The following is a 27,041-nucleotide window of genomic DNA, read 5'->3' as shown; positions in this document are numbered from 1 at the left end:
ACAACTCTCTGCGGCAGGGAATTCCACAGGTTAACAACTCTCTGAGTGAAGAAGTTTCTCCTCATCTCAGTCCTAAATGGCCTACCCCTTATCCTAACACTATGTCCCCTGGTTCTGAACTTCCCCAACATCGGGAACATTCTTCCCGCATCTAACCTGTCCAGTCCCGTCAGAATCTTATACGTTTCTACGAGATCCCCTCTCATTCTTCTAAACTCCAGCGAATAAAGGCCCAGTTGATCCAGTCTCTCCTCATATGACAGTCCAGCCATCCCTGGAATCAGTCTGGTGAATCTTCGCTGCACTCCCTCAATAGCAAGTACGTCCTTCCTCAGATTAGGAGACCAAAACGGAACACAATATTCCAGGTGAGGCCTCACTTAAGGCCCTGTACAACTGCAGTAAGACCTCCTTGCTCCTGTATTCAAATCCCCGAGCTATGAAGGCTAACATACCATTTTCCTTCTTCACCGCCTGCTGTACCTGCATGCCCACTTTCAGATGATGAACCATGACACCCAGGTCTCGTTGCCTAATCTGCCGCCATTCAGATAATATTCTGCCGCCTTGTTTTTGCCCCCAAAGTGGATAACCTCACATTTATCCACATTATACTGTGTCTGCCATGTATTTGCCCACTCGCCTAACCTGTCCAAGTCACCCTGCAGCCTCTTGGCGTCCTCCTCACAGCTCACACTGCCACCCAGTTTAGTGTCATCAGCAAACTTGGAGATATTACATTCAATTCCATCATCTAAATCATTAATATATATTGTAAAGAGCTGGGGTCCCAGCAGTGAGCCCTGCGGCACTCCACTCGTCACTGCCTGCCATTCTGAAAAGGACCCGTTTATCCCGACTCTCTGCTTCCTGTCTGCCAACCAGTTCTCTATCCACGTCAGTACATTACCCCCAATACCATGTGCTTTGATTTTGCATACCAATCTCTCGTGTGGGACCTTATCAAAAGCCTTTTGAAAGTCCAAATACACCACATCCACCGATGTTGACATGACTAAAATAATTGGCCATCTCTCGTTGCCCTGAGAAGGTTATTCTTGAACCACTGCACTCCTTGTGTGATGGTGCTCCCACAATGTTGTTAGGTAGGAAATTCCAGTTAGACTCTTGCTTGTTGGAGATGGTCATTGCTTGGCACTTGTGTGGTGCAAATGTTACTTGCCACTTATCAGCCCAAGCCTGAATGTCGTCTAGGTCTTGCTGCATTAGTTTTTAACATTGAATTTTTGTGAATTAAGTTGAAGTCTAAGAATAATCCTGCAGGAATACTTGGAGAGTGTATGAAGCAGACCCGATGAGCTCGCAGGCTAGCCCTGTCCTTGCTGAATTTACCTCTTTTTGGCACTGTATTTTGCTGTAATTGTGAAGTCCAATTTGACCTGCTTTTTTGCCATTTGGAATAATTAGTAATCAGCAATGTGAAGAAGATCTTAAAAGCAAATTGCTGGCATATAGTCAAGTTTTAATCGATGCAAAAATCTGAAGTGTTAGGTTTTTTTGACATGGTCCAGGATTGCTGCTGTAATATTCAGAAGAATGAGTGTTCTATTCAGACTTGAACCCCCAGCCCTTTTTCTGGTTTTGCTGTTGGGAGTAGCTGAATGGAGTGTCTGCAAGTACATGGAAAATCCAGAAGAGGATGCCAGGGAGTGGTATAATACAACAGTTGGTGTTTTCTTGTGTTTCCTTGATGATGGCTAGGGCGGTTTATTGCTGGGCAGCAGAGTGCACTTGCCGAAATCACATTCAGTGATATTGTAACACCATGTCATTCAATAAAATAGCAGTGCCTTCATTGTTTGGAACGTCGCTGAATAACACCATCAAATGATCTCTTCTACACTATTGTATTTGAAGAAAAGAGAGGAGTAAACTTTCTGCAACTCTTGGGGATTATATCATACTTTAAAACGTGCTCATGTTGCAGTTAGAAGTATCTGATGTGGTGATTTTTGGAACTGCAGTCTAAGGATTATAAATAATCTCTCCTTTTTATGTTTAGATCTGTATAAAGGGTAAAGTGCACATATTCAAGTACCTGAACATAGAGGCGTGTAGAATTGACAAGACTGCAGAATCCCTTTACCAGCAGCCGATAGAGAAGGCCCGTGTGGCACCACCTGTTGGTGGGAGGTAAGTTTCAGCAGCATTCTTTGTCTTCCTGAGACCTGTGCTTTGATGTGAGATTGACGATGAGTCACTACTTTGCAGAATCCTAACTTTTTAAAATCTTATCGATAAGAGTAATTGTATGCTGTAAAAAAGGATGTTTAATTTGTTCCTTGTGTGCCTGGAGCAAGCTACACTTTCACAGACTCTCCAACTGGCTTAACTGACACTAATTCATTTGAGAACCAGGACTGGTTCCCAGATCAACTGGAGTGCCAGCGATCTGGCAGGAAGACCCAACTGTCGAATTCTTCTACAAAATAAAGTAGCTCTATTCTTAACACCTGCTGCACTGTTCTTAGAAAGTAAAATGGGCAGTAAAGTCTCCCTGCGCTACCTTCATTTACTTCCTAAATAATTGAAGCTCAAAGTTGGTAAGGACACGCACACATTCATGTACACTCTACTATCAGCTGTGACTCTGGGTAACACACTCGTTCCTGAGTCAGAAGGTTGTGGGTTCAAGTGCCACTCCAGAGACTTGAGCAGAAAAATGTCCAGGCTGACACTCCATTGCAGTACTGTTGGAGGTGCCGTCTTTCGCATAAGACGTTAAACCAAGACCTAGCCTGCCCCCATTCTCTTGGTCTCTCTCTCTCTCTCTCTCTCTATCTCTCTCTCTCTCGCGCGCGCCCGCTCTCTCTCTCTCTCGCGCGCCCGCTCTCTCTCTCTCTCTCGCGCGCCCGCTCTCTCTCTCTCTCTCGCGCGCCCGCTCTCTCTCTCTCTCTCGCGCGCCCGCTCTCTCTCTCTCTCGCGCCCGCTCTCTCTCTCTCTCGCGCCCGCGCTCTCTCTCTCGCGCGCCCGCTCTCTCTCTCGCGCGCCCGCTCTCTCTCTCGCGCGCCCGCTCTCTCTCTCTCGCGCGCCCGCTCTCTCTCTCTCGCGCGCCCGCTCTCTCTCTCGCGCGCGCCCGCTCTCTCTCTCTCGCGCGCCCGCTCTCTCTCTCTCGCGCGCCCGCTCTCTCTCTCTCGCGCGCCCGCTCTCTCTCTCTCGCGCGCCCGCTCTCTCTCTCTCGCGCGCCCGCTCTCTCTCTCTCGCGCGCCCGCTCTCTCTCTCTCGCGCGCCCGCTCTCTCTCTCTCGCGCGCCCGCTCTCTCTCTCTCGCGCGCCCGCTCTCTCTCTCTCTCGCGCGCCCGCTCTCTCTCTCTCGCGCGCCCGCTCTCTCTCTCTCGCGCGCCCGCTCTCTCTCGCTCGCCCGCCCCCCCCACCCACCCCCGCACCCGCTCTCTTCAGAGGGCATTAAGAGTAGTGAGGGACTGGAGTCATATCTCCCAGACTGGTTAGGGGAGCAGGCTCCTTTCCGCAACAAACTAGCAACGTTTATGGTCAAAACTTAACAGATTTCTTTAATGCAGTTTTTACATTTGTTGTGGTGGCTCCTGAACTCTTAATCTCTGGGATGCTGATCCAGTGCCAGAACCAATAGGCTACTGCTCCCCATACATAGGATTACATACATAGGATATACGATACAGAAACAGGCCATTTGGCCCAACCAGTCCATGCCGGCTTATGCTCCATGCGTACCTCCTCCCGTCTTTCCTCATTGAATGGGTTTCATTAAATCAGGGTTCTGTTTGTTGGTACAGCAGCTTAAATACTTGCAGTATGGACCTTTGGTGCCCCCTAGTGGAAAATGGTGCTGATAATTTTATTTGAAACCTACAATAATTTCTTGTATTCAGTTATATTGTTTCAAATAGCCTGACCTGCAGGATTTGTTTGTACAACTAGCAGACCTGAAAACAGGCTGCTTTTATATTATGTTATTCCCTCAGCATTCACATTCTGACTTGTAGATGGATCGTAGTTTATGTACTTAGCACGGGAAAAGGCCATCAGGCCCACCCATGCTTTGCTGGACTCACCCCCACGTTTCCCCTTCCTTTCTCCTTTCATCTCCTGGAAGATGCAAAACATTAAGATCCAGAACCAATTCAGGAATCCCTCTCAGCGGTCCCAGGAGCAACATTTATTATCAAATGCTTGCCTTCTCTCTGCCCTAATTGTGTTGTTTTGAGAAATGCATCTAATGTTCTTGATGGAGACATTCTATGGTAATATAGCCTCTTATTGAAATGACAGAGATTGAGACTGCAAGGAAGCTTAAACATTGGTTAAAAGTGCCACATTCACTTGTCTTATTGCTTATTGATTCAGTGTCTGCTCTGCACCTTATACCTCCGAAGAGTTTACGGATTGACCTATTTGGAGGAAGCCATGGCTCCCTGTTCTTGGCTGTGTCTGTTAAGTGCAGTAGGATGATATTGAAACATTCTTGGCTAGGTGGTAATGCTGAGTTGGTTTAGGATGCACCCTAAATGATGAGATAGGATTACAGATGGTCTGTCAAAGACCCAAAGAGAAATGTATTACTTAAAATGAGAAATATGTGAAACAAAATAGTTTTACTGAAATAATAAAAGGTATGTCATATATCGATGATGGGGTTGACTTTCCGTGGAGTTCTCCCAATCTCCTGCCTTAATTTCGGAGACCGATGCAAACGACCATTAAGGGATTTCTCCAGTGTTTCTCCTGAAGTTATGATGGGAGATCAGGGATGACCTGAGGAATTTCTACCTCCCAATATAGGTCATGTTGCTGAATGATTCAGAGAGGTGCTGAATGCTAATACAAAACAAATACTTGGTGGCCCAATGCATTAGTGCACAGCTTGGTACGGTGTGTGATTTTGCCCACCCACCCTGCAGATTGGGGAGCAGCCCTGGGACAGGTCCCCCTGTTTGCACAGCTGGTGTGACGTGAGAGCACCTTGGTTTATTTTTTAGTGCAGTTTTTGGGGGCCTGGGTTCCAGTCCAACTCAGAAGTTTGACAAGAGCCTCAATCTGTGAAGGCTCCAAGTGTAATGAGTTTATCTTCACTGGGAATTGGAAGCTGACATACAAAGGTGTAGCCCAGATCCGTCCTGTACTGATCTGACAGACTGGCTCGAATACAGTGTAAGTAATGTGTGGATGGCAATGTTACTGCTGCAGCTGCTGTGAGGCTAGATTTGACTCACATTGCCGAGATATCTGACCAACGGCCATATGCAAACTGTCAGTGTGTGGGGTCCAGAATGCAATCATCTGCTCTCCAGTGCTGTCATTCTTCACCTTGACCCAGATTTCATACAATTAAAGAAAAATAATTGGGTGAAAGAGGAAAAATGTTTGTAATTGCTGGGAAACCAAAAAAGAAAATGAACAGTTCTTTAAATGTCAAGTGAAAAACCAGCTATTTCCAGAGTTGTAAATGCTGTACATTAGTGAAATGAATGTTGGATTCTTACTAAATCTGTGCCAACTGTGCCAGTTTTGTGTAATGCAGCATGTCCACTGGGAATTGCGAACTCCGCGCACTCATTATACTAATGGTCTGCAGAGAGTCGAGACTTTGCTCCATTTTTGCAGGAGCTGTGGTTTAGACAGTACGATGTGGTGATAGCGACAGCTTCAGTTACTTCATTTTGGATTTTCTTTTTTTTTTAAAGCATTGAAGACATTTATCCTGACAAAAAGCAAGATTTTGACTCCGGAATTGGGAGTGACAATGGGGATAAGCGCCTGTCTGCGACTGAAGTAAGTATTTCCGACGTCTGAATATATCCACTTGACAGGGTAAACTGCTCATGTAACGGGAACTCTAAGATTATAATTGGTGGCTTAACTAGGCGCCATTGTTTTTAACGGAGCATGTAAAGCATGAAAGCAGTTCGGAAGAGGCATAGGCTATCTAGTGTACCTCAAATCTCCATTCCTGAGTTATCAGTTCTGCAGCTACATTTCACTATAAAAAGCGCATGGAATGTTTGACTCTAATGTGCAGTATATTTTTAGAGAAGAATATCTGCTCACTGTACCAGCTGAAGCATAAAAGAGAACAGTGATTCTGATTCAGAAAGCCCCAACATTTTCCATTTTTCAGTAGTCAGTATATCAAACTCTGTGTCATCTTATCACAAAGGGGGTAACTCTGGCAATTTGATGCAAGTACTGCTCCGTCTACTATGCATTTCCTGTGATATTCAGCAGTATTGTGCTTTCCTGGCTTAACACTGAGACTTGACTGTTGTGCAAGATATAAATGGAAGGCCGTGTACTTGGCTGGGCTGCCATGCTTTGCCTTGCCATAGAAGGCTCTTGTCAGTTGAATCCTAGTTTCATTTTCCTAAATAGAAGCCATAAACATTAAGCCTGCTGTTGTAAAATAAATTATAAATTCATACCGGATTCAAGAGTTAACACAGGGGCAGACTGCTGATAATTGGCACTTTTCAGATGACTGAATGCTGTCTATGGTTGGTCAAGGTTAATTGGACTACGTTATCATAGGGGAAGCTGGAAAGAGTCTTTTAAAAAGAAAATCACTGTTTACAGAGAATAATAGCAATTTAGAAATATGTTGTAAGATTTTGAATCCCCAGGGGTTTTTCTGCAGCCTTGTAGTGCACTGCCCAAGGCAATGATTATTGTTAGGATCACATGGATCTTCTGCGGCACGATTTGGTTTTGTATCTTCCGTTACTGCATATTTGAATTTAGATCTGTAATACAGCAACACAGGAAGTGGTATACAAATCTAATTTAATTGAGCATATAACTGCTACTGGCTTTTATCTGTTTATTTACTTGGAATGTCCTTTATTTATGAATATTCCATCCCAAACATGTTTTTTTTTGGTTGCAAAGAGTTGTAAAGCCTCTATTTATTGTGGGGTTGGGAAAAACGTTTCTGTCAAATCCTGAGAAATAATTGCAAAAACTTGAAACATAAAATATGGCAGTATACATCCTTTTTTGTCCTGAGGGCATTAAAACTCAACTACATAGTGTGGGTCTGGAGCCTCATGTCAGATGGCAGGCTCCCTTCCCTGAAAAACATAACCCAACCAGATGTGTCTTTAATGACAAGCTTTCATTGTCATTTCCCGGTGCCAGGCCACAAATCAGATTTGCAAACTTGCATTTGCCATTGGGGGATTTTAACTCACGATCCCTGGGTTGCTAATCCAGTACGACATCCATTAGGCTACAACATGAGAACATAAGAATTAGGGGCAGGCGTAGGCCATTCGGCCCCTCAAGCCTGCTCCGCCATTGTGTAAGGTCATGGCTGATCTTCTACCTCAACTTCACTTTCCTGCATTGTCCCCATAGCCCATGATTTCCTCAATATTCAAAAATCTATCGATCTCTGTCTTGAATATACTCAAAGACTGAGCCTCCACAGCTCTCTGGGGTAGACAATTCCAGAGATTCACCACCCGCTGAGTGAAGAAGTTTCTCCTCATTTCATTCTGAAATGGCTGACCTGATCTGAGACTCCCCAGCCAGGGGAAACATCCTCCCTGCGTCTACCCTATCAGGCCCTATTATAACAACTTGTATTTATATAGCGCCTTTAGCGTAGTAAAACGTCCCAAGGCGCTTCACAGAATATTATAAGACAATTTACATAGAGCCATATCACATCCTTGGGCTGTCTCAAAGTGATTCAGAGCCAGTGTTGGGAATGTGTCAAACTTCAATCCCATGTAATTTAATTTTTTTGTGACACCCCGGCAATTCTTTTTCTGGATTCTGTGAAGGACAAGAGGAGCTGGGTGTCTTTGTTGCCTTCGACTTTTATATATCCACGCAAAAAGAAAGCAGCCATAAAACAGGAACAGAAAAGCTTCTCTTATTGTTACTGGGTTATTCATTCGATACCGATGTGTGGAACAAATATGTGGAACAAATATGTGGAACAAAGCAAGAACTCAAAGTTCAAAGAATTAATTCTTTTTTGATAAATGTGGTTTCCTCTTTCAGTTAGTTTATATCTGGTCACATCAGAAGCTTGTGTTGAGTATTAATATCTCTGATGCTGAGCGATACAGCTAACAAGGTCTATGCTTGACATTGTAGATTTTAGAAGCCATTGGAGAAAACCAGGTTAATTTAAAAAGAAAAAGCCTATTATTTGTAATTCCCTGGCCATTTTGCTCCAATCTAATTTGAGTTGGTTTTTCACCTTTTAGGTCAATCATATGAAGAATAGTGATACTGTGATACTTATCTGCTCCTGTCCCATGGCTCTTGCATTTAATGAATCTCAACCATTTCAGAATAATCTAATTGAAAGATTTTCCTCTGGCTAATTTGTCTTTTCTACCTGGTTGGTCCCACCCAACATTTATTGTGAGCTGTGTTATTGTAAAAAACCCCAGCTTATTGTGATTGGGCAGTACAAGAACGATCAGATTAGAAGGCCGCGGTAGTTAGTTGGTACTTGTGAGGATAGCAGCATTCGACGTCAGACGAATATGCCCACTTCACTTCCAGCTGACTGGTATACTACCGTGCCTCAGATCAGTTAAATGCAAAGGGATTGGTGGTTAACTTGGACGGATACTCTACATACACATATATAATTGAATAACTTCGTATTGATACTATACATATGTTCACACATGCGTGACTACTAACAGTACTTTCTTCTGCCCTTACCCCCCGAAGTCACATACGCACATAAGGAGAAAAGTTAATAGGAAAGTATGTTGCGCAAAAGAGCTGATTAGCCCAACAAGCCGGTTCTTTCCATAGTATGTAAAAATTTATCCTTTCATAGATTGTAATGCATTTATTCTTCTACAAAGTTTTTCTGACCCCCAGAGATATACAGAATTCTACATTCATCTACTTGTACACCTTCATCTGGCTAGTTGCTTTCCATAGATAATATTCCTGTGCAATTCGAAACCACATACCGCTATGTGGCCTCCTACTAAAGCTATGTTCATGGCTGCCATATTTTGACCCCTTTTCTCATTTTTCATTTGTCTGACCTTTTGCAGGATTTTTCAGGCTGCCGTCGTTTCCTTCACGCTGTTGCCCTTTCATATCGATGATCTCCATTTATCATTCAACCCTTTCCATTCTTCCTGACGATTCCATGCTATATTTAACATCTTCCTTCAGATCACCACTCTGGATGCATACAAGCTCTAGTCAGCACAATGGCTGCACCTTGATCTCCTCTGTGCACTTGATAGGGAAATTAACATTTTGTTTTTCAATTCTTCAAAGGCATTGCTTCTTCTTGGCTCTAACTAGCAGCTAACTCCTCGTAACCTTTGGTTCTACCCTTCATCCTCCAGTTATCAACATCTCTGTTCTCAAATGGAGCTCCCATATCCCCGTCATTGCTAGAACTGCCTCTACAAAGCTTAGTTTCCTGTTTCATGCCAAACAATTATTTCCCACTCAACAACTCTTACTATCCAGTTAGTTTAACTGGTCTAGAAGGGGTAATAACTCCCCTCTGTGCATAACAGATTATTTTGGCTCATTATTGCTGATTTTATAGTGTTATGATAGTCTGACTATAGAAAGATTCACAATTCTTGGAGTTGGATTTCTAAGATTCAGAGCTGAACTTGTTTTCCTTGTAAAGATTGGAGGGAGATATGGTGAAGGTCTTTTCAGTGGCAAGAGGCATAAATAACATATACACATCGAGAAATCTGGAGAGGTAACATCCTATAGATGGGAAAATAGATTAAAGTGGAGGACGGTTGATGAACAGTGGTGTACATTTAAGGAGATATTTCACAACAAGAAAAATATATTCCAGTGACGGGGAAAGGGCGTAAGAGAAAAGATAGTCACCCGTGGCTAACTAAAGAAATAAAGGACGGTATCCAATTAAAAATAAAGGCATACAATGTGGCCAAAACTAGTGGGAGGACAGAAGATTGGGAAGTGTTTAAAAGCCAACAAAGGATGACAAAAAAAATGGTAAGAAAGGGAAGATAGACTATGAAAGTAAATTAGCACAAAATATAAAAACAGATAGCAAGAGTTTGTATAGGTATATAAAAAGGAAACGAGTGGCTCGAGTAAATGTTGGTCCCTTAGAGGATGAGACCGGGGAATTAGTAATGGGCAACATGGAGATGTCAGAAACTCTAAACAAATATTTTGTATCAGTCTTTACGGTAGAGGACACTAACAATATTCCAACAGTGGATAGTCAAGGGGCTATGGGGGGGGGGGAGGAACTTAGCACAATCACAATCACTAAGGAGGTGGTACTCAGTAAGATAATGGGACTAAAGGCAGATAAATCCTGATGGCTTGCATCTTAGGGTCTTAAGAGAAGTAGCGGCAGGTTTAGTGGATGCATTTATTGTAATTTACCAAAATTGCCTGGATTCTGGGGAGGTCCCAGCAGATTGGAAAACTGCAAATGTAATGCCCCTATTTAAAAAAAGAGGCAGACAAAAAGCAGGAAATTATAGACCAGTTAGCCTAACATCTGTGGTTAGGAAGATGTTGAAGTCCATTATTAAAGAAGCAATAGCAGGACATATGGAAAAGCAAAATTCAGTCAGGCAGAGTCAGCGTGGATTTATGAAGGGGAAGTCATGTTTGACAAATTTGCTAGAATTCTTTGAGGATGTAATGAACAGGATGGATAAAGGGAAACCAATGGATATAGTGTATTTGGACTTCCAGAAGGCATTTGATAAGGTGCCACATAAAAGGTTACTGAACAAGATAAAAGATCGGAGTTGGGGGTAATATTTCAGCATGGATAGAGGATTGGCTAACGAACAGAAAACAAAGAGTAGGGATAAATGGTTCATTCTCTGGTTGGCAATCAGTAACCAGTGGGGTGCCGTAGGGATCAATGCTGGGACCCCAACTATTAAAATCTATATTAACGAATTGGAGGAAGGGACAGAGTGTAACATAGCCAAGTTTGCCGACAATACAAAGATGGGAGGAAAAGCAATGTGTGAGGAGGACACAAAAAATCTGCAAAAGGACAGAGACAGGCTAAGTGAGTGGGCAAAAATTTGGCAGCTGGAGTATAATGTTGGAAAGTGTGAGGTCATACACTTTGGCAGAAAAAAATCAAAGAGCAAGTTATTATTTAAATGGCAAAAGATTGCAAAGTGCTGCAGTACAGCGGGACCTGGGGTTACTTGTGCATGAAACACAAAAGATTAGTATGCGGGTACAGCAAGTGATCAGGAAGACCAATGGAATCTTGGCCTTTATTGCAAAGGGGATGGAGTATAAAAGCAGGGAAGTCTTGCACCGGTTGTACAGGGTATTGGTGAGGCCACACCTGGAATACTGCGTACAGTTTTGGTTTCCATATTTACGAAAGGATATACTTGCTTTGGAGGCAGTTCAGAAAAGGTTCACAAGGTTGATTCCAGAGATGAGGGGGTTGACTTATGAGGAAAGGTTGAGTAGGTTGGGCCTCTACTCATTAGAATTCAGAAGAATTTGAGGTGATCTAAACGTATAAGGTTATGAGGGGGTTTGACAAGGTGGACACAGAGAGGATGTTTCCACTGATGGGGGAGACTAGAACTATGGGGCATAATCTTAGAATAAGGGGCTGCCCATTTAAAACTGAGACGAGGAGGAATTTCTTCTCTCAGAGGGTTGTAAATCTGTGGAATTCGCTGCCTCAGAGCTGTGGAAGCTGGGACATTGAATAAATTTAAGACAGAAATAGGACAGTTTCTTGAACAATAAGGGAATAAGGGGTTATGGAGAGTGGGCAAGGAAGTGGACCTGAGACCATGATCGGATCAGTCATGATCGTATTAAATGGTGGAGCAGGCTCGAGGGGCCGTATGGCCTACTCCTGCTCCTACTTCTTATGTTCTTATGTTATCTTATTAATGGAAGCCAGTAATTATTTATTGGTCTACTCATTAATTATGCTGATAACTTTTATTTATATAGCGCCTTTAACGTAGTAAAACGAAACATCACAACAGCGTTGCAGACAAACAAATACATTTGACACCGAGCCACAGAAGAAATTAAGGCAGATGATCAAAAGCTTGTTTAAAGAGGTAGGTTTTAACAAGCATCTTAAAGGAGGAAAGAAAGGTAGAGGCGTAGAGGTTTAGGGAGGGCGTTCCAGAGCTTAGGGCCCAGGCAGCTGAAGACACGGCCACCGATGGTTGAGCAGTTATAATGAGGGATGCTCAAGAGGCCAGACTTTGAAGAGCGCAGATATCTTGTGGGATTGTGAGGCTGAAATAGATTACAAAGATAGGGAGGGGCAAGTCCATAGAGTGATTTGTAAACAAGGATGAGAATTTTGAAATCAAAGCATTGTTTAACTGGGAGCCAATGTAGGTCAGAAAGCACAGGGGTGATGGGTGATCTTGACTTGGTGCGGGTTAGTACACGGGCTGCTGAGTTTTGGATGACTTCAAGTTTACGTTTTGTGGAATGTGGGAGGCCAGCCAGGAGTGAGTTGGAGTAGTCAAGTCTAGAGGTAACAAAGGCATGAATGAGGGTTTCAGCAGCAGAAGAGCTGAGGCAGGGGCGGAGGCGGACAATGTTACGGAGATGGAAAAGGGCGGTTTTAATTATGCCGCAGATATGACACCTAGATTGCGAACAGTCTTGTTCACCCTCAGATTGATGCGAGGGAGAGGAATGGAGTCAGTGGTTAGGAAACGCAGTTTGTGGCGGGGACCAAAGATAATGGCTTCGGTCTTCCCGATATTTAATTGGAGAAAATTTCTGCTCATCCAGTACCGGATGTCAGACAAGCAATCTGACAATTTAGATACCAAGCAGGGGTCGAGAGAAGTGGTGGAGAGGTAGAGCTGGGTGTCATCAGCGTACATGTGAAAACTGACTCCGTGTTTTCGGATGATATCGCCAAGGGGCAACATATAGATGAGAAATAAGGACCAAGGACAGATCCTTGGGGGACACCAGAGGTAACGATGCGGGAGTGGGAAGAGAAGCCATTGTTGGCGATTTTTTGGCTACGATTAGATAGATAAGAATGGAACCAGGCGAGTGCAGTCCCACCCAGCTGGATATTGGTGGAGAGGTGTTGGAGGAGGATGGAGCAGTCAACTGTGTCTAAGGCTACAGACAGGTCCAGAGGAAGAGGGATAGTTTACCTTTGTCACAGTCACAAAGGATGTCATTTGTGACTTTGATGAGAGCAGTTCCGGTACTGTGGCAGGGGTGAAAACCAGATTGAAGGGATTCAAACATTGAATTCATAGAAAGATGATCACGGATTTGGGAGGCGAGAACACGTTCAAGTACTTTGGACAGGAGATGGGTCGATAGCTAGCAAGCAAAGTGGGGTCCAGTGTAGGTTTTTTGAGGAGAGGGGTGATGACGGCAGATTTGAAGGAGAGGGGAACAGTACCTGAGGACAGAGAACCATTAACAATGTTGGCTAACATGGGAGCCAGAAAAGGAAGTTGGTTGGTCAGCAGTTTAGTGGGAATAGGGTCAAGGGAGCAGGAAGTGGGTCTCATGGATAAGATGAGCACGGAAACATTAAGACGGGGGCTCAAAGAGAAACTAGAAAAAGATACGAGTTTAGGGCTAGGGCAGGTGGGAGCCTCAGATGAAGTTTGGCTTTGTGGGCTCGGTGAAGGAAGAGAACTCACAGAGGCAGCTGATTGGATGGTCTCAATCTTTGAGACAAAGAAGTCCATGAGCTCCTCACACTTGTTGTTGTAGGTGAGTGTGGTGGAGTCAGGGGAGAGGGGCTGAAGGAGACAGTTAGCATTAGGGAATAGTAGCCTGAGGTTATTTTTGCAATCCAGAATGATCCTGGAATAGTGAGCAGTTCTTGTAGACAAGAGTAAGAACCGATAGTGTTTTATGTGTTCGAGCCAGATCTGGTGGTGAATGGCTAAACCAGTTGTCTGCTACATCCATTCAAGTCTGCGCCCTTTTGACTTTATAGATTGGATTGGAGTAGGGTCATCTAGTTTCCACCTGAATTATTTAACAGGTTATTAGCTCTGCCATTTATAAGGAATCGGTTTGTGTAGAGCGACTCTTGTTGACTATAAACAACAGTACCAGGCACTATTCATTCCTGGGCTGATCTGATCAACCAAGACTTCAGCAGATTAACAACAACAGCTTGCATTTATAGAGCACCTTTTAAGGCTGATAAACACCCTAAGGCACGTCAGAGGCGTAATCAGATAAAAATGGACTCCGAGCCAAATAAGGGGGTGTTAGCAGTGGTGACCAAAAGCTTTATTAAATAGTTGGGTTTTAAATAGAGTCTTAAAGGAAGAGAAGGAGGGGTTTAGTGAGTGGAATTTCGGAACATGGGGTCTTGACAGCTGAGCAAAGGGTGGGACATTGAACAAGAGGTGGATTTGTGCTTGGGGTTTCCCTGCTTCACTCCCCCCCACGGCCCCCCCCCCCCCCCCCCCCCGGTCCCATACCCCATGCCCCCATTCAGATGGGCAGTATTTCCAATTTGTGGATGCCGGTGATGCTATATATGGAGCATGGGGGAAGAATACGCCACAGACAATCACGTTCCTATCCAGAAGTTTAACCAGCTCCTTTTGGATGGAATTAATTGTCACAATGTTGGGACTCTTGCACATATCCAGTACTCTGAGGAAGGAGGATCCTTCTAATATGGAAACCTGTTAATTTAATACCTATGACCCGAAGTACTGTACCTGTTCAAGCACAATAGCCTACTTTTATTCCTGTTATTTATGCCTCTTACCACTTAAAAGACCTTCATCAACATCATCAACATAGGCAGTTCCTTGAAATCGAGGAAGACTTGCTTCCACTCCAAAAGTGAGTTCTTAGGTGACCGCACAGTCCAAATACGGGAATTACAGTCTCTGTCACAGATGGGACAGACAGTCATTGAAGGAAAGGGTGGGTGGGGAGTCGCACGCTCCTTCCGCTGCCTGTGCTTGCTTTCTGCATGCTCTTGGCGATGAGACTCGAGGTGCTCAGCGTCCTCCTCGATGCTCTTCCTCCACTTAGGGCGGTCTTTGGCCAGGGACTCCCAGATGTCAGTGGGGATGTTGCATTTTATCAAGGAGACTTTGAGGGTGTCCTCGAAATGTTTCCTCTGCCCACCTGGAGCTCGCTAGCCATGTAGGAGTTCCGAGTAGAGCGCTTGCTATGGGAATCTTGTGTCAGACATGCGAACAATGTGGCCCTCCCAACGGAGCTGGCCGAGTGTGGCCAGTGCTTCGATGCTGGGATGCTGGCCTGATCGAGGACGCTAACGTTGGTGCGTCTATCCTCCCAGGGGATTTGCAGGATCTTGTGGAGATATCGCTGGTGGTATTTCTACAGCGATTTGAGGTGTCTGCTGTATATGGTCCACGTCTCTGAGCCATACAGGAGGCGGGTATCACTACAGCCCTGTAGACCATGAGCTTGGTGGCGGATTTGAGGGCCTGATCTTTGAAAAGTCTCTTCCTCAGGCGGCCGAAGGCTGCGCTGGCACACTGGAGGTGGTGTTGGACCTCGTCGTTGATGTCTGCCCTTGCTGATAATAGGCTCCCAAGGTATGGAAAGTGGTCCACGTTTTCCAGGGCTGCGCGGGAATCTTGATGACTGGGGGGCAGTGCTGTGTGGCAGGGTCAGCTTGCTGGAGGACCTTTGTCTTATGGATGTTTAGTGTAAGGCCCATGTTTTCGTATGCCTCAGTGAAGATGTTGACTTTGACTTGGAATTCAGTCTCTGAATGTGCGCAGACGCAAGCGTCGTCCGCGTACAGTAGTTGGATTACAGAGGTTGGGACGGTCTTGGATCTGGCCTGGAGACGATGAAGGTTTGAACAGAATCCCACTGGTTCTGTAGTTTAGTTCCACTCCAACGGGGAGCTTGTTGAGTATGAGGTGGAATATTGCAGCGATGAAGATTGAGAAGAGGCTTGGCGGGATGATGCAGCCCTGCTTGACCCCAGTATGGACATGGATTGGGTCTGTGGTGGATCCGTTGGTCACAGCTTGCATGTCATCGTGGAGCAGGCGGAGGATGGCGACACACTTTTGGGGGCAGCTGAAACGGAGGAGGATGCTCCATAGTCCCTCGCGGTTGACATTGTCGAAGGCCTTTGTAAGGTCAAAGAAGGCCATGTACAAGGGTTGGTGCTATTCCCTCCATATCTCTTGCAGTGGTCATGCCGTAAAGATCATGTCCGTTGTGTTCCGTAGTGGACAGAATCCACACTATGACTCTGGGAATAGCACCTCAGCCACAGGGAAAAGACGGTTGAGGAGGATTCTAGTGATGACCTTCCCAGTGGCTGATAACGGGGAGATTCCTCTGTAGTTGCTGCAGTTGGACTTGTCCCCTTTTTTAAAGATGGTCACGATTACTGCATCTCTGAGATCTCCCGGCACGCTCTCCTCCTTCCAGATGAGGTCATGCATTTATGCCAATAATGCCTCTCCGCCATACTTTAGTGCCTCAGCGGGGATTCCATCCGCTCCCATTGCCTTGTTCTTGAGCTGACGGCCTTTTCTACCTCGTGCAGGGCTGGGGTTTCGCTGAGATGGTGGCGGGTAGCATGATGCGGGATGGAGTCGTGGACACTTGAGTCAAAGGCAGAGTCTTGGTTAAGGAGACCTTCGAAGTGCTCTTTCCAGTGGGTCCTGACTGCCTCGCTGTCCTTGATGAGTGTCTCCCCGCTCTTGGCCAGTGGGGTGGGGCCTTGGATGCTTGGGCTGTAGGTGGACTTGACTGCGGTGAAGAATCCTTGCACATCATGGCTGTCGGCCAGCTGCTAATCTCCTGTGCTTTCTCCACCCACCATCTATTCTTTAGGTCGTGGGTTTTTTGTTGAACCTTGGCCGTAAGCCGTCTGTAAAGCTGTTTTGCTGCTCCTGAGTTGGGTTGTTATTTTAGGTTCAGAAATGCCCTGCGTTTGTGATTTATTAGCTCTTGGATCTCCTGGTTATTCTCATTAAACCAGTCCTGGTGTTTCCTGGTCGAGTGACCGAGCGTCTCTTTGCCGGCACTGGTTATGGAGGCCTGAATGACAGACCAAATGCTGTGAGCACTCTGCGTCTCAGGACATCGAGGGTCGCCAGGTTGACAGTGAGGCACTGGCTGTATAGGGCTCTCTTAACTGGGTCTTTTGAGAGCCCTGGAGTTGATTTTTCTGCACCATTGCTTCTGCTGCCATTGCCGCTTTGGGGCTATGTTGATGTTGATGATGGAGCGGATTAAGCGCTGGTCCGTCCAGCAGTCGTCAGCTCCTGCCATGGCGCGGGTGATTCGCACATCCTTGTGATCCCTGGCTTGAAAGATGATATAGTCAAGCAGGTGCCAGTGTTTGGAGCGAGGGTGTTGCCATGATGCCTTGTACTTGTTCCTCTGGCAGTTCAAGGTGTGAGTGATGACAAGGTTGTGTTCTAGGCCTTTTGTCAGCAACCGGGTACCGCTGGAGTTAGTTTTCCCTACCCCCTCTCTGCCGATCACGCCACCCCAGAGGTCTGTGTCCTTACGACTTTGGCGTTGAAGTCGCCGAGGAAGATCAGTTTGTCTTCCGTAAGGACGCGGAACAGGGATTGTTCGAGGCTGGAGTAAAATCCCTCTGTTGCGTCGAGTGTTGGGACGTACACGCTGATGACTGTGGCGCACTGGTTCTGGGATAGGGTGAGTCGGAGAGTCATGAGGCATTCGCTAATCCCGCAGGGGGAGTCTCTGAGGCAGTCGACCAGCTCATTCTTGATAACAAAACCGACTCCGTGGAGGTGCCGTTTTTCCTCTGGTTTGCCTTTCCAGAAGAAGGTGTAACCACCTTATTCCTTGAGCTGGCCTTCCCCTGCTGCTGGCCCCACTCAACAGCGGAGTCTCTGTCGAGCAAGTGGTGTGCACAAAATACCTTCACCATATCGCTCTACAATCTTTACAAGGAAAACAAGTTCAGCTCTGAGTCTTAGAAATCCAACTCCCAGAATTGTCGTTGTTGCTGCTCTCTGACTTGCCTTCAGTGCATCAAATACCCGTTGAAGGTAGGCTGCTCAGAGTTGGACATAACATTCCAAGTCTGTCCTCAACAACGACCTTTACAATGTTGCGATAACTTGTTCCACAATCAAGTCTATAAGATTAAGAGGGAAGCTAGATAAACACATGAGGGAGAAAGGAATAGAAGGATATACTGATAGGGTGAGATGAAGTAAAATGGGAGGAGGCTCGTGTGGGGCATGAAAACAGGAATGTACCAGTGGGCCGAATGGCCTGTTTCTGTGCTGTACATTCTACGTAATTCTATGCACTCCATTATTTGCTTAGTCTAGTGAACACCCCGTAATGATATTGAATCCTTTTTTGCACCTTTTCTAATTGACAGTTTAAATACTTTTCTCCTCTTTTTCCATTGTTTGTTGCCTACTTTTTTCTATTAAAATCTATCTGCCATTCTTTAGTCCCTTTGCTTAATCAGTCCATATTGCTTTGAATGTTTTAATCCACTGCTTGTCACCTGTCCAGATAACTATGGCATCAGCAAAACTTGATATATCACACGACACACTCTGCTCCTTACCGTGTATGAATAGCACAGGCAATGCGGGACGAAATAGAGTTTACTTCCCCGTTCCCCAAGCGGAGCATTTTCCATTGGTCACCATCTTCTGTTTCCCCTTTCAGATCCAGTTTTCAATTAAACAAGCTAAGTGACAGTACTTCACAGCACAACCCTGTTCCTTGTGCACACTCATACACTCAAAAGGGCCTTCGTACTTCAGTGATGTCACCTGCTTTTAATTTTTATCATCTTACAGCATTGAACTTTCATGTGGATTCAATCAGATCTTTAAATACGATATCTTCATTTCAACCTTGATGATACAGCATCTACTAGAATTGTCATGTATTCAACTATCATTGTAACCCATGTATAAGCTGACCTAAGTTGTACACCTTGAGAATATTGACCACAAGGAGGTGAACTTGTGGGAGACACTCCTTTTACACCTGGACTTTCAGGTGTAAAAGGGGAAGCTCCACCCACCTTCATCACTTGAGGTCTTGGTAATAAAGATAACTGGTTACAGAGTGACCTTCTCTCACGTATGGGCCTCGTGTGCATTTATACTGTATAGTAAGGACATATCATTGGCGTCGAGCAACTGGGATTTAAACCACGCGAGCATAGCCACTAGCAGCACAGAAGCGAGGTACTGTGTTGGTGATGATTGGGACGACTTTATTCAGAGACTACAGCAAAGTTTTGTCACTAAGGAATGGTTGGGACAGGATTCAGCCGACAAATGCAGGGCTCATCTCCTGACGGTTTGTGGATCCAGAACGTACTCCCCGATGAAGGACCTTCTAGCGCTAGAGAAGCCGGTGGACAAGACGTTCGAAGAGCTCAGTAAGTTGATTGGGTAACACCTTAAACTGGTGAGCAGCATGCACATGGCGAGACACCGGTTTTACACGCACCGACGGCGAGAAGGGCAAAGCGTTCCAGACTTCGTGGCAGATCTCCGGCGACTGGCGAGCCTATGTAAGTTACCAGATGCATGCAGAGCGGAGATGCTGTGGGACTTTTTTATTGAGGGCATCGGGCACGCTGGGGTTTTCAGGAAACTGATTGAGACCAAAGACTTGACCTTGGAAGCGGCGGCTCTGATAGCCCAGACATTTATCTCGGGGAGGAAGAGACCAGAATGATGTATGACAAAAATCTTGGCTCAAATGCGGCAAACGACCAGGGAGTCAACATTGTTAACGCGGCACACAGTTCTCTAGGCAGACAAGGGCAATCGGACATGCCCCAGCATGTAGTCGAACCCAAAGGGGGAATTCAACAGAGACAATGGCTAGCTGAACGACGATTCATGCCATCGCAAGGGACAATGCGGCCAGTAATGGGGCCATCAACACCTGTTAATGGTGCGCTTAAGGACAGTTACAGAGACAGTCAGAGACGATCGAGTGGTAATGGACCTTTTGTTTCCAACAACGGGGCCTTCAGCTCATGCTGGAGGTGTGGAGGCAAACACCCAGCCAGAGCTTGCAGGTATCAGCAATATACCTGCAGAAACTGCAACGTCAGCGGTCACTTGGCGCGTATGTGCAGGAAGCCTGCAGCCAGGTTGATAGGTTGATGTACGAGGAGGACGGGCCCGATGTAAGCCCTACGAAGCCAAATGAAATACTGGGTGAAATCGCTGGAAGCTGAAGATCGTGTGGACCACATATACAGTTCATATACCAGGACGCCACCGATAATGATGAAAGTGCTCCTCAATGGCATCCCAGTATCAATGGAGCTAGACACGGGGGCAAACCAGTCCCTGATGAGTATCAAACAGTTCGAAAGGTTGTGGGTGTCCAAGGCCAGGAGGCCAAAATTATTGCCGATTGGCGCACAGCTACGGACATATACAAAAGAGATCATTCCGGTGCTAGGCAACGCCACGGTAGTCGTGACCCACAAAGATTCGGAGAACAGGTTGCCACTCTGGATTGTCCCGGGGGACGGTCCCGGACTAGTGGGGAGGAGTTGGCTTGCTGTCATGAACTGGAAATAGGGCGATGTCAATGCAATTTCTTCTGTGGAGCGAGTATCATGCTTACAGGTCCTGGACAAATTTGATGCATTATTTCAACCCGGCATCGGCACTTTCATGGGGGCCAAGGTAGCGATTCACATAAACCCGGACGTCAGGCCAGTACGCCACAAGGCCAGAGCGGTGCCGTATGTGATGTGGGAAACGATAGAATGCGAATTGGATCGTCTGCTGAGGGAAGGCATCATCTCGCCAATCGAATTTCAGTAACTGGGCGAGCCCGATCATGCCGGTGCTCAAGGTGGATGGGTCGGTCAGGATATGTGGCGATTACAAGGCCACCATCAATCGGGTGTCACTCCAAGACCAGTACCCGCTACCGAGAGCGGAGGACCTCTTTGCGACGCTATCCGTTGGCAAACTTTTTTCAAAATTGGACCTGACCTCAACTTGCATGACCCAGGAACTGGCGAGTGAGTCGAAGAAGCTGATCACCATCACGACACACAAGGGGTTGTTTGAGTATAACAGATGTCCGTTCGGGATTCGTTCGGCCGCCGCGCTCTTTCAGCGAAATATGGAAAGCCTCCTCAAGTCGATTCCAAGGACGGTGATTTTTCAAGACGGCTTCCTCATCACCGGTCGTGATACTGAAAAACACCTCCACAACCTGGAGGAGGTGCTATGTAGACTGGACCGAGTAGGGCTGCGACCGAAAAAGGCGAAGTGCGTCTTCTTCGCTCCAGAGGTAGAATTCCTGGGGAGAAGGATAGCAGCAGACGGGATCAGACCTACTGGGTCCAAAACGGAAGCGATCCAGAGAGCACCCAGACCCCGTAACATGACAGAGCTGCGTTCGTTCCTGGGGCTCCTGAACTATTTTGGTAACATTCTTCCCAAATTGAGCACGCTGTTAGAGCCGCTACACGTGCTCCTACGCAAAGGTCGCAATTGGGTCTAGGGGGGCAGTCAGGAAAGGGCTTTTGATAGAGCACGCAATTTGTTATGCTCCAACAAACTGTTAATGTTATATGACCCGTGTAAGAAACTTGTTTTAACGTGCGCTGCGTCGTCCTATGGGGTCGTGTGTGTGTGTTGCAACATGTGAATGGCAATGGTCAGTTACAGCCGGTAGCTTATGCCTCCAGAAGTCTGTCCCAGGCAGAACGGGGCCACGGGATGGTAGAAAAGGAAGCGCTAGCATGTGTATATGCAGTAAAAAAAAATGCACCAGTACCTGTTTGGCAGGAAATTTGAGCTGGAGACCGATCACAAACCCCTAACGTCCGTTTTGTCCGACAACAAGGCCATAAATGCGAATGCATCGGCCCGCATACAGAGGTGGGCACTCACGTTAGCCGCCGATGACTACACAATTCGGCACAGACCGGACACTGAAAACTGCGCCGATGCACTCAGCAGGCTCCCACTAGCCACCACTGAGGATGATGCTGAGATGGTCATGGCTGTTGAAGCTTTCGAAAGCGAAGGCTCACCTGTGACAGCCCGTCAGATTAAAGTCTGGACAAATAAAGACCCGCTACTGTCTTTAGTTAAGAAATGTGTCCTGAATGGGGACTGGGCAGCCACGTACGGGGCATGCCCTGAGGAATTTAAACCGTTTCATAGGCGCAAGGATGAACTCACGATTCAGGCCGATTGCCTACTGTGGGGAAACTGAGTGGTCATGCCCCAGATGGGCAGAGAGGTGTTTATCAGAGAACTTCACAATGAGCACCCAGGCATTGTCATGATGAAGGCAATTGCCAGGTCACATGTTTGATGGCCAGGGACAGATGCTGACCTGGAACTTTGTGTTCGCAGGTGCAACACGTGTGCTCAGCTGGGCAACGTACCTAGGGAAGCCCCCCTTAGCCCCTGGCCCGCCAAGCCATGGTCACGCATCCATGTGGACTACGCAGGTCCTTTCATGGGAAAAATGTTTTTGGTTGTCGTAGACGCCTACTCCAAATGGATTGAATGTGCCATTTTAAATTCAAGCACATCCTCTGCCACGGTAGAAAGTCTACGGGCAATGTTCGCCGCCCATGGTCTACCGGATGTCTTGGTCAGCGACAATGGTCCGTGCTTCACAAGCACTGAATTCCAAGACTTCATGGCAGGCAATGGAATCAACCATGTCAGAACGGCACCGTTCAAGCCGGCCTCAAACGGCCAGGCGGAACGAGCAGTGCAGATAATCAAACGGGATGCTCAGAATCCAAGGGGGTTCCCTACAAAGCCGCTTATCACGCCTCCCGTTGGCCAATAGATCCCGACCACACTCGCTCACAGGGGTTCCACCTGCAGAGGTGCTAATAAAAAGGACGCTCAAAACCAGGTTATCCTTTATACACCCTACCATGAAAGAAATTGTTGAGAGCAGGCGTCAGTCACAATGTGACTACCATGACAGAAATGCGAGGGCGCGATGTCAATGACCCTGTTTTTGTCCTTAATTACGCTGCAGGGCCCAAATGGCTTGCAGGCACTGTGATTGCCAAATAAGGGAATTGGGTTTTGGTAGTTAAACTTACCAATGGACAAATCTGCCGCAAACACATGGATCAAACTAAAAGGAGGTTCAGCAACTCCATAGAAGAAGCAGAGGAAAAACACGACGTAGAGTTTACTCCACCACAGGTGACCGAACACCGGAACCAAGTGGAGGAGAGTCCAGTCACTGTGGGCAGTCCGGACAGGCCTGAGGCACCGCAAACAGCAGACACTCAGGCCAGCGCCCAACAACCGGAGCCCCAACTCAGGTGCTCTACAAGGGAGCGTAAACACCAGAGAGACATAACCTGTGATCCCAATAAGACTTTGGGGGGGAGGTGATGTCATGTATTCAACTATCATTGTAACCCATGTATAAGCTGACCTAAGTTGTACACCTTGAGAACATTGACCGCAGGGGGGTGAACTTGTGGGAGACACTCCTAACCTGGACTTTCAGGTATAAAAGGGGAAGCTCCACCCACCTTCATCACTTGAGGTCTTGGTGATAAAGGTAACTGGTCACAGAGTGACCTTCTCTCAAGTATGGGCCTCGTGTGCATTTATACTGTATAGTAAGGACATATCAAGTATAATTAAAATTTTTAGGAAAAGGATTCCTTTTTTTAAAATTAATATCCTTTTTCTGAAATCAATATACACCTGCTCGAGTAGGGAAAAAGGATGCTTTGTGTTTGCAGAGTCTTCTGTACTACAATGATGTATTTGCATTTGTTTGTTGCACTTAATGAGAGATTTCCATCTTCAGCCCTCAGATGAAGACACAGGCAGTCTGACTCTTCAGATGGCACATATCTCAGAAGAAGATCAGTTGAATAAACAGGAGGAATATTTGAATGTTAGATCAATGAAAGGTAAGCTGTTTATGATTAACGACATGCCTGTTGGTTTATCTTGGCTGATGTTCAGGAAATCTGACTAGTTCTGAGCAGCTTGCTAAACAATGATAAATGTGAAATGGTACATTTTGGGAAAAGGAACTAAGATATACTGTAAATGATAACATTCTGAATGGAGTGGAGGAACAGAGAGACCTCCGAGTACAGATACTTGGATCTTTAACTACAGCATTGTCGGAGGAAACGGGCAAATGGTATTCTGTTTTTATATACGGAGCACCGAATACAAAAGCAAGGTGGGGTGATGAATCTGTGTGCAAGACATTGATCAGGTCACAGTGGACAATTTTGGGAAGCCCATTATTGAAAGGATATTGAAACATGGGAAAGATTTAATGTAGAGTTCATTGGGATTATATTAGAGTGAGGAATATAGTTGTGAATAGAGACTTGAAATGTGGGACTGTATTCACTGGGACAGAGAAGGTTAAGGGAAGTTCGAAAGTGTTCAAAATTTTGAGAAGATTTGAGAGAGTAAATAGTGTGAAGTTATCTTCGTGGTCAGAGAATCTAGCACAAGGGGACATAAATTTAGGATTGTTACTTGAACCATAACGGGTAGGGAGATTAAAATATATTTTTTAATGCAAATGGTTATTAGAATATAGAATACATTACCATGTAAGGCTATTGAAGCCAATTCAATGACTACTTTTAAGAGAGAATTAGATAAACACTTGAAAATATTGAAGAATACAGGGAAAGAGCAGGAAAATGGGACTATGTTAAATAGCTCTAGTTTGGAGCTAGTTTTAGCATATGGGTCAAAATATCCTATTCGGCTAAAATCTCAATAATTCTACATAAGAACATAAGAAATAGGGACAGGAGTAAGCCATATGGCCCCTCGAGCCTGCTCCGTCATTCATGGCTGATCTGATCATGGACTCAGCTCCACTTTCCCGCCCGCTCCCTTATTACCTTATCGTTCAAGAAACTGTCTATGTCTGTCTTAAATTTATTCAATGTCCTAGCTTCCATAGCTCTCTGAGGCAGCAAATTCCACAGATTTACAACCCTTTGAGAGAAGAAATTTCTCCTCATCTCTGTTTTAAATGGGCGGCCCCTTATTCTAAGATCATGCCTTCTAGTTCTAATCTCCCCCATCAGTGGAAACATCCTCTCTGCATCCAACTTGTCAAGCCCCCTCATAATCTTATATGTTTTTCTTCTTCTGAATTCCAATGAGTAGAGGCCCAACCTATTCAAACTTTCCTCATAAGTCAACCCCCTCATCCCCGGAATCAACCTAGTGAGCCTTCTCTGAACTGCCTCCAAAGCAAGTATATCCTTTCGTAAATATGGAAACCAAAACTGCTGCAGTATTCCAGTTGTGGCCTCACCAATACCTTATATAGCTGTAGCAAGACTTCCCTGCTTTTATACTCCACCCCCTTTGCAATAAAGGCCAAGATACCATTGGCCTGTACCTGCATACTATCCTTTTATGTTTCATGCACAAGTATCCCCAGGTCCTGCTGTACTGCGGCACTTTGCAATCTTTCTCCATTTAAATAATAACTTGCTCTTTGATTTTTTTTCTGCTAAAGTGCATGACCACACATTGTTCAACATTATACTCCATCTGCCAAATTTTTGCCCACTCAACTTAGCCTGTCTATGTCCTTTTGCAGATTTTGTGTGTCCTCCTCACACATTGCTTTTCCTCCCATCTTTGTATCGTCATAAAACTTGGCTACGTTACACTCAGTCCCTTCTTCCAAGTTGTTAATATAGATTGTAAATATTAGGATCCCTGCGGCACCCCACTAGTTACTGTTTGCCAACCAGAGAATGAACCATTTATCCCGATTCTCTGTTAGTTAGCCAATCCTCTATCTATGCTAATATATTACCCCCCAACCCCGTGAACTTTTATCTTGTATAGTAACCTTTTCTGTGGCACCTTGTCGAATGCCTTCTGGAAGTCCAAATACACCACATCAACTGGTTCCCCTTTATCCACCCTGTTCGTTACATCCTCGAAGAACTCCAGCAAATTTGTCAAACATGATTTCCCCTTCATAAATCCATGCTGACTCTGCCTGACAAAATTATGCTTTTCCAAATGTGATGCTCCTGCTTCTTTAATAATGGACTCCAACATTTTCCCAACGACAGATGTTAGGCTAACTGGTCTATAGTTTCCTGCTTTTGTCTGCCTCCTTTTTAAAATAGGGGCGTTAAATTTGCAGTTTTCTAATCTGTTGGGACCTCCCCAGAATCCAGGGAATTTTGGTAAATTACAACCAACGCATCCACAATCCCTGCCACTACTTCTCTTAAGACCTTAGGATGCAAGCCGTCAGGTCCAGGGGATTTATCTGCCTTTAGTCTCATTATCTTACTGAGTACCACCTCCTTCGTGATTGTGTTAAGTTCCTCCCCCCTAAAGCCCCTTGGCTATCCACTGTTGGAATATTGTAAAGACTGATACAAAATATTTGTTCTGTAATTCTGTAATTTTCATGGCTGTATCTGAACTATTAAGATCAGATGCATAGTGTAATTGTATTATCTAACTCTATAGTGTGACTCAGAGGTACTCATGTTTGGGACTGTTGGCAGTAATCTTCTTGTCTGTGTGTTGTCCAATCCAGTTTCGGCTGTAACCCTAGCAGGCATTCAAGCTCTAGAGGTCGCTGTGTGTTCATGTGTTGGTTCTATCATGGAGAGAGCTGAGAGTAACTCCAGATCTCCCATAGAAAAACACACACACACACACACTGGAAGCAATCACATTGGGACATAGATAGGCTTCACGAAGTTTGGAATTAATGCCAAAAAAGATAATTTGATAAATAAAAGTAACTACTCCAGGAGTGCCTTATATTTTAGTACCAAAGTGAGCTGGTTAATTGTAAACGTTAGTGCTTGGCCCCAAGTTGCTTTTACTGAATGATGGAAAGTTTGCACACACAATGCTTGGTTACGGTTGTCGTCACATGATATAGTGACACAGTATCTATACTTAAGCTGGGATTGTCCTCTTTTGCGCTCACCAGGCCCCAGTTTTCAAGTAAAGAGGCAAACTAGTATATTCATAAATTATAGTCCTAGATGGTAGTTTGATTGTACCTATATAGCACAACAAATTGACATGACTGATGGCAGGAGGCTATGAT

The 27,041-nt window shown here is 45.5% G+C and overlaps 1 protein-coding gene across 9 annotated transcripts in view; it reads left to right on the top strand.

Annotated features, from left to right (window-relative positions):
- Positions 1-27,041, top strand: part of lrch1 (leucine-rich repeats and calponin homology (CH) domain containing 1) — a 229,371-nt gene that overhangs the window by 124,871 nt on the left and 77,459 nt on the right. For all 9 annotated transcript variants that reach the window (XR_011595900.1, XR_011595903.1, XR_011595901.1 and 6 more), the window contains exons 6-8: positions 2,024-2,154; positions 5,684-5,771; positions 23,766-23,871. Coding sequence is in view for 2 of the 9 variants with exons in the window: in XM_070894070.1 (XP_070750171.1) it covers positions 2,024-2,154; positions 5,684-5,771; positions 23,766-23,871 (325 nt within the window). In the remaining 7 variants the exon portion in view is untranslated. The remainder of the gene's footprint in view (positions 1-2,023; positions 2,155-5,683; positions 5,772-23,765; positions 23,872-27,041) is intronic.

Source organism: Pristiophorus japonicus, chromosome 11 (genome assembly GCF_044704955.1).
Source record: "Pristiophorus japonicus isolate sPriJap1 chromosome 11, sPriJap1.hap1, whole genome shotgun sequence".
In the NCBI taxonomy this organism is placed as follows: Eukaryota; Metazoa; Chordata; class Chondrichthyes; family Pristiophoridae; genus Pristiophorus; species Pristiophorus japonicus.
Note: the sequence above shows the minus strand (reverse complement) of the source record. Positions and strands in the feature narration are given on the sequence as shown.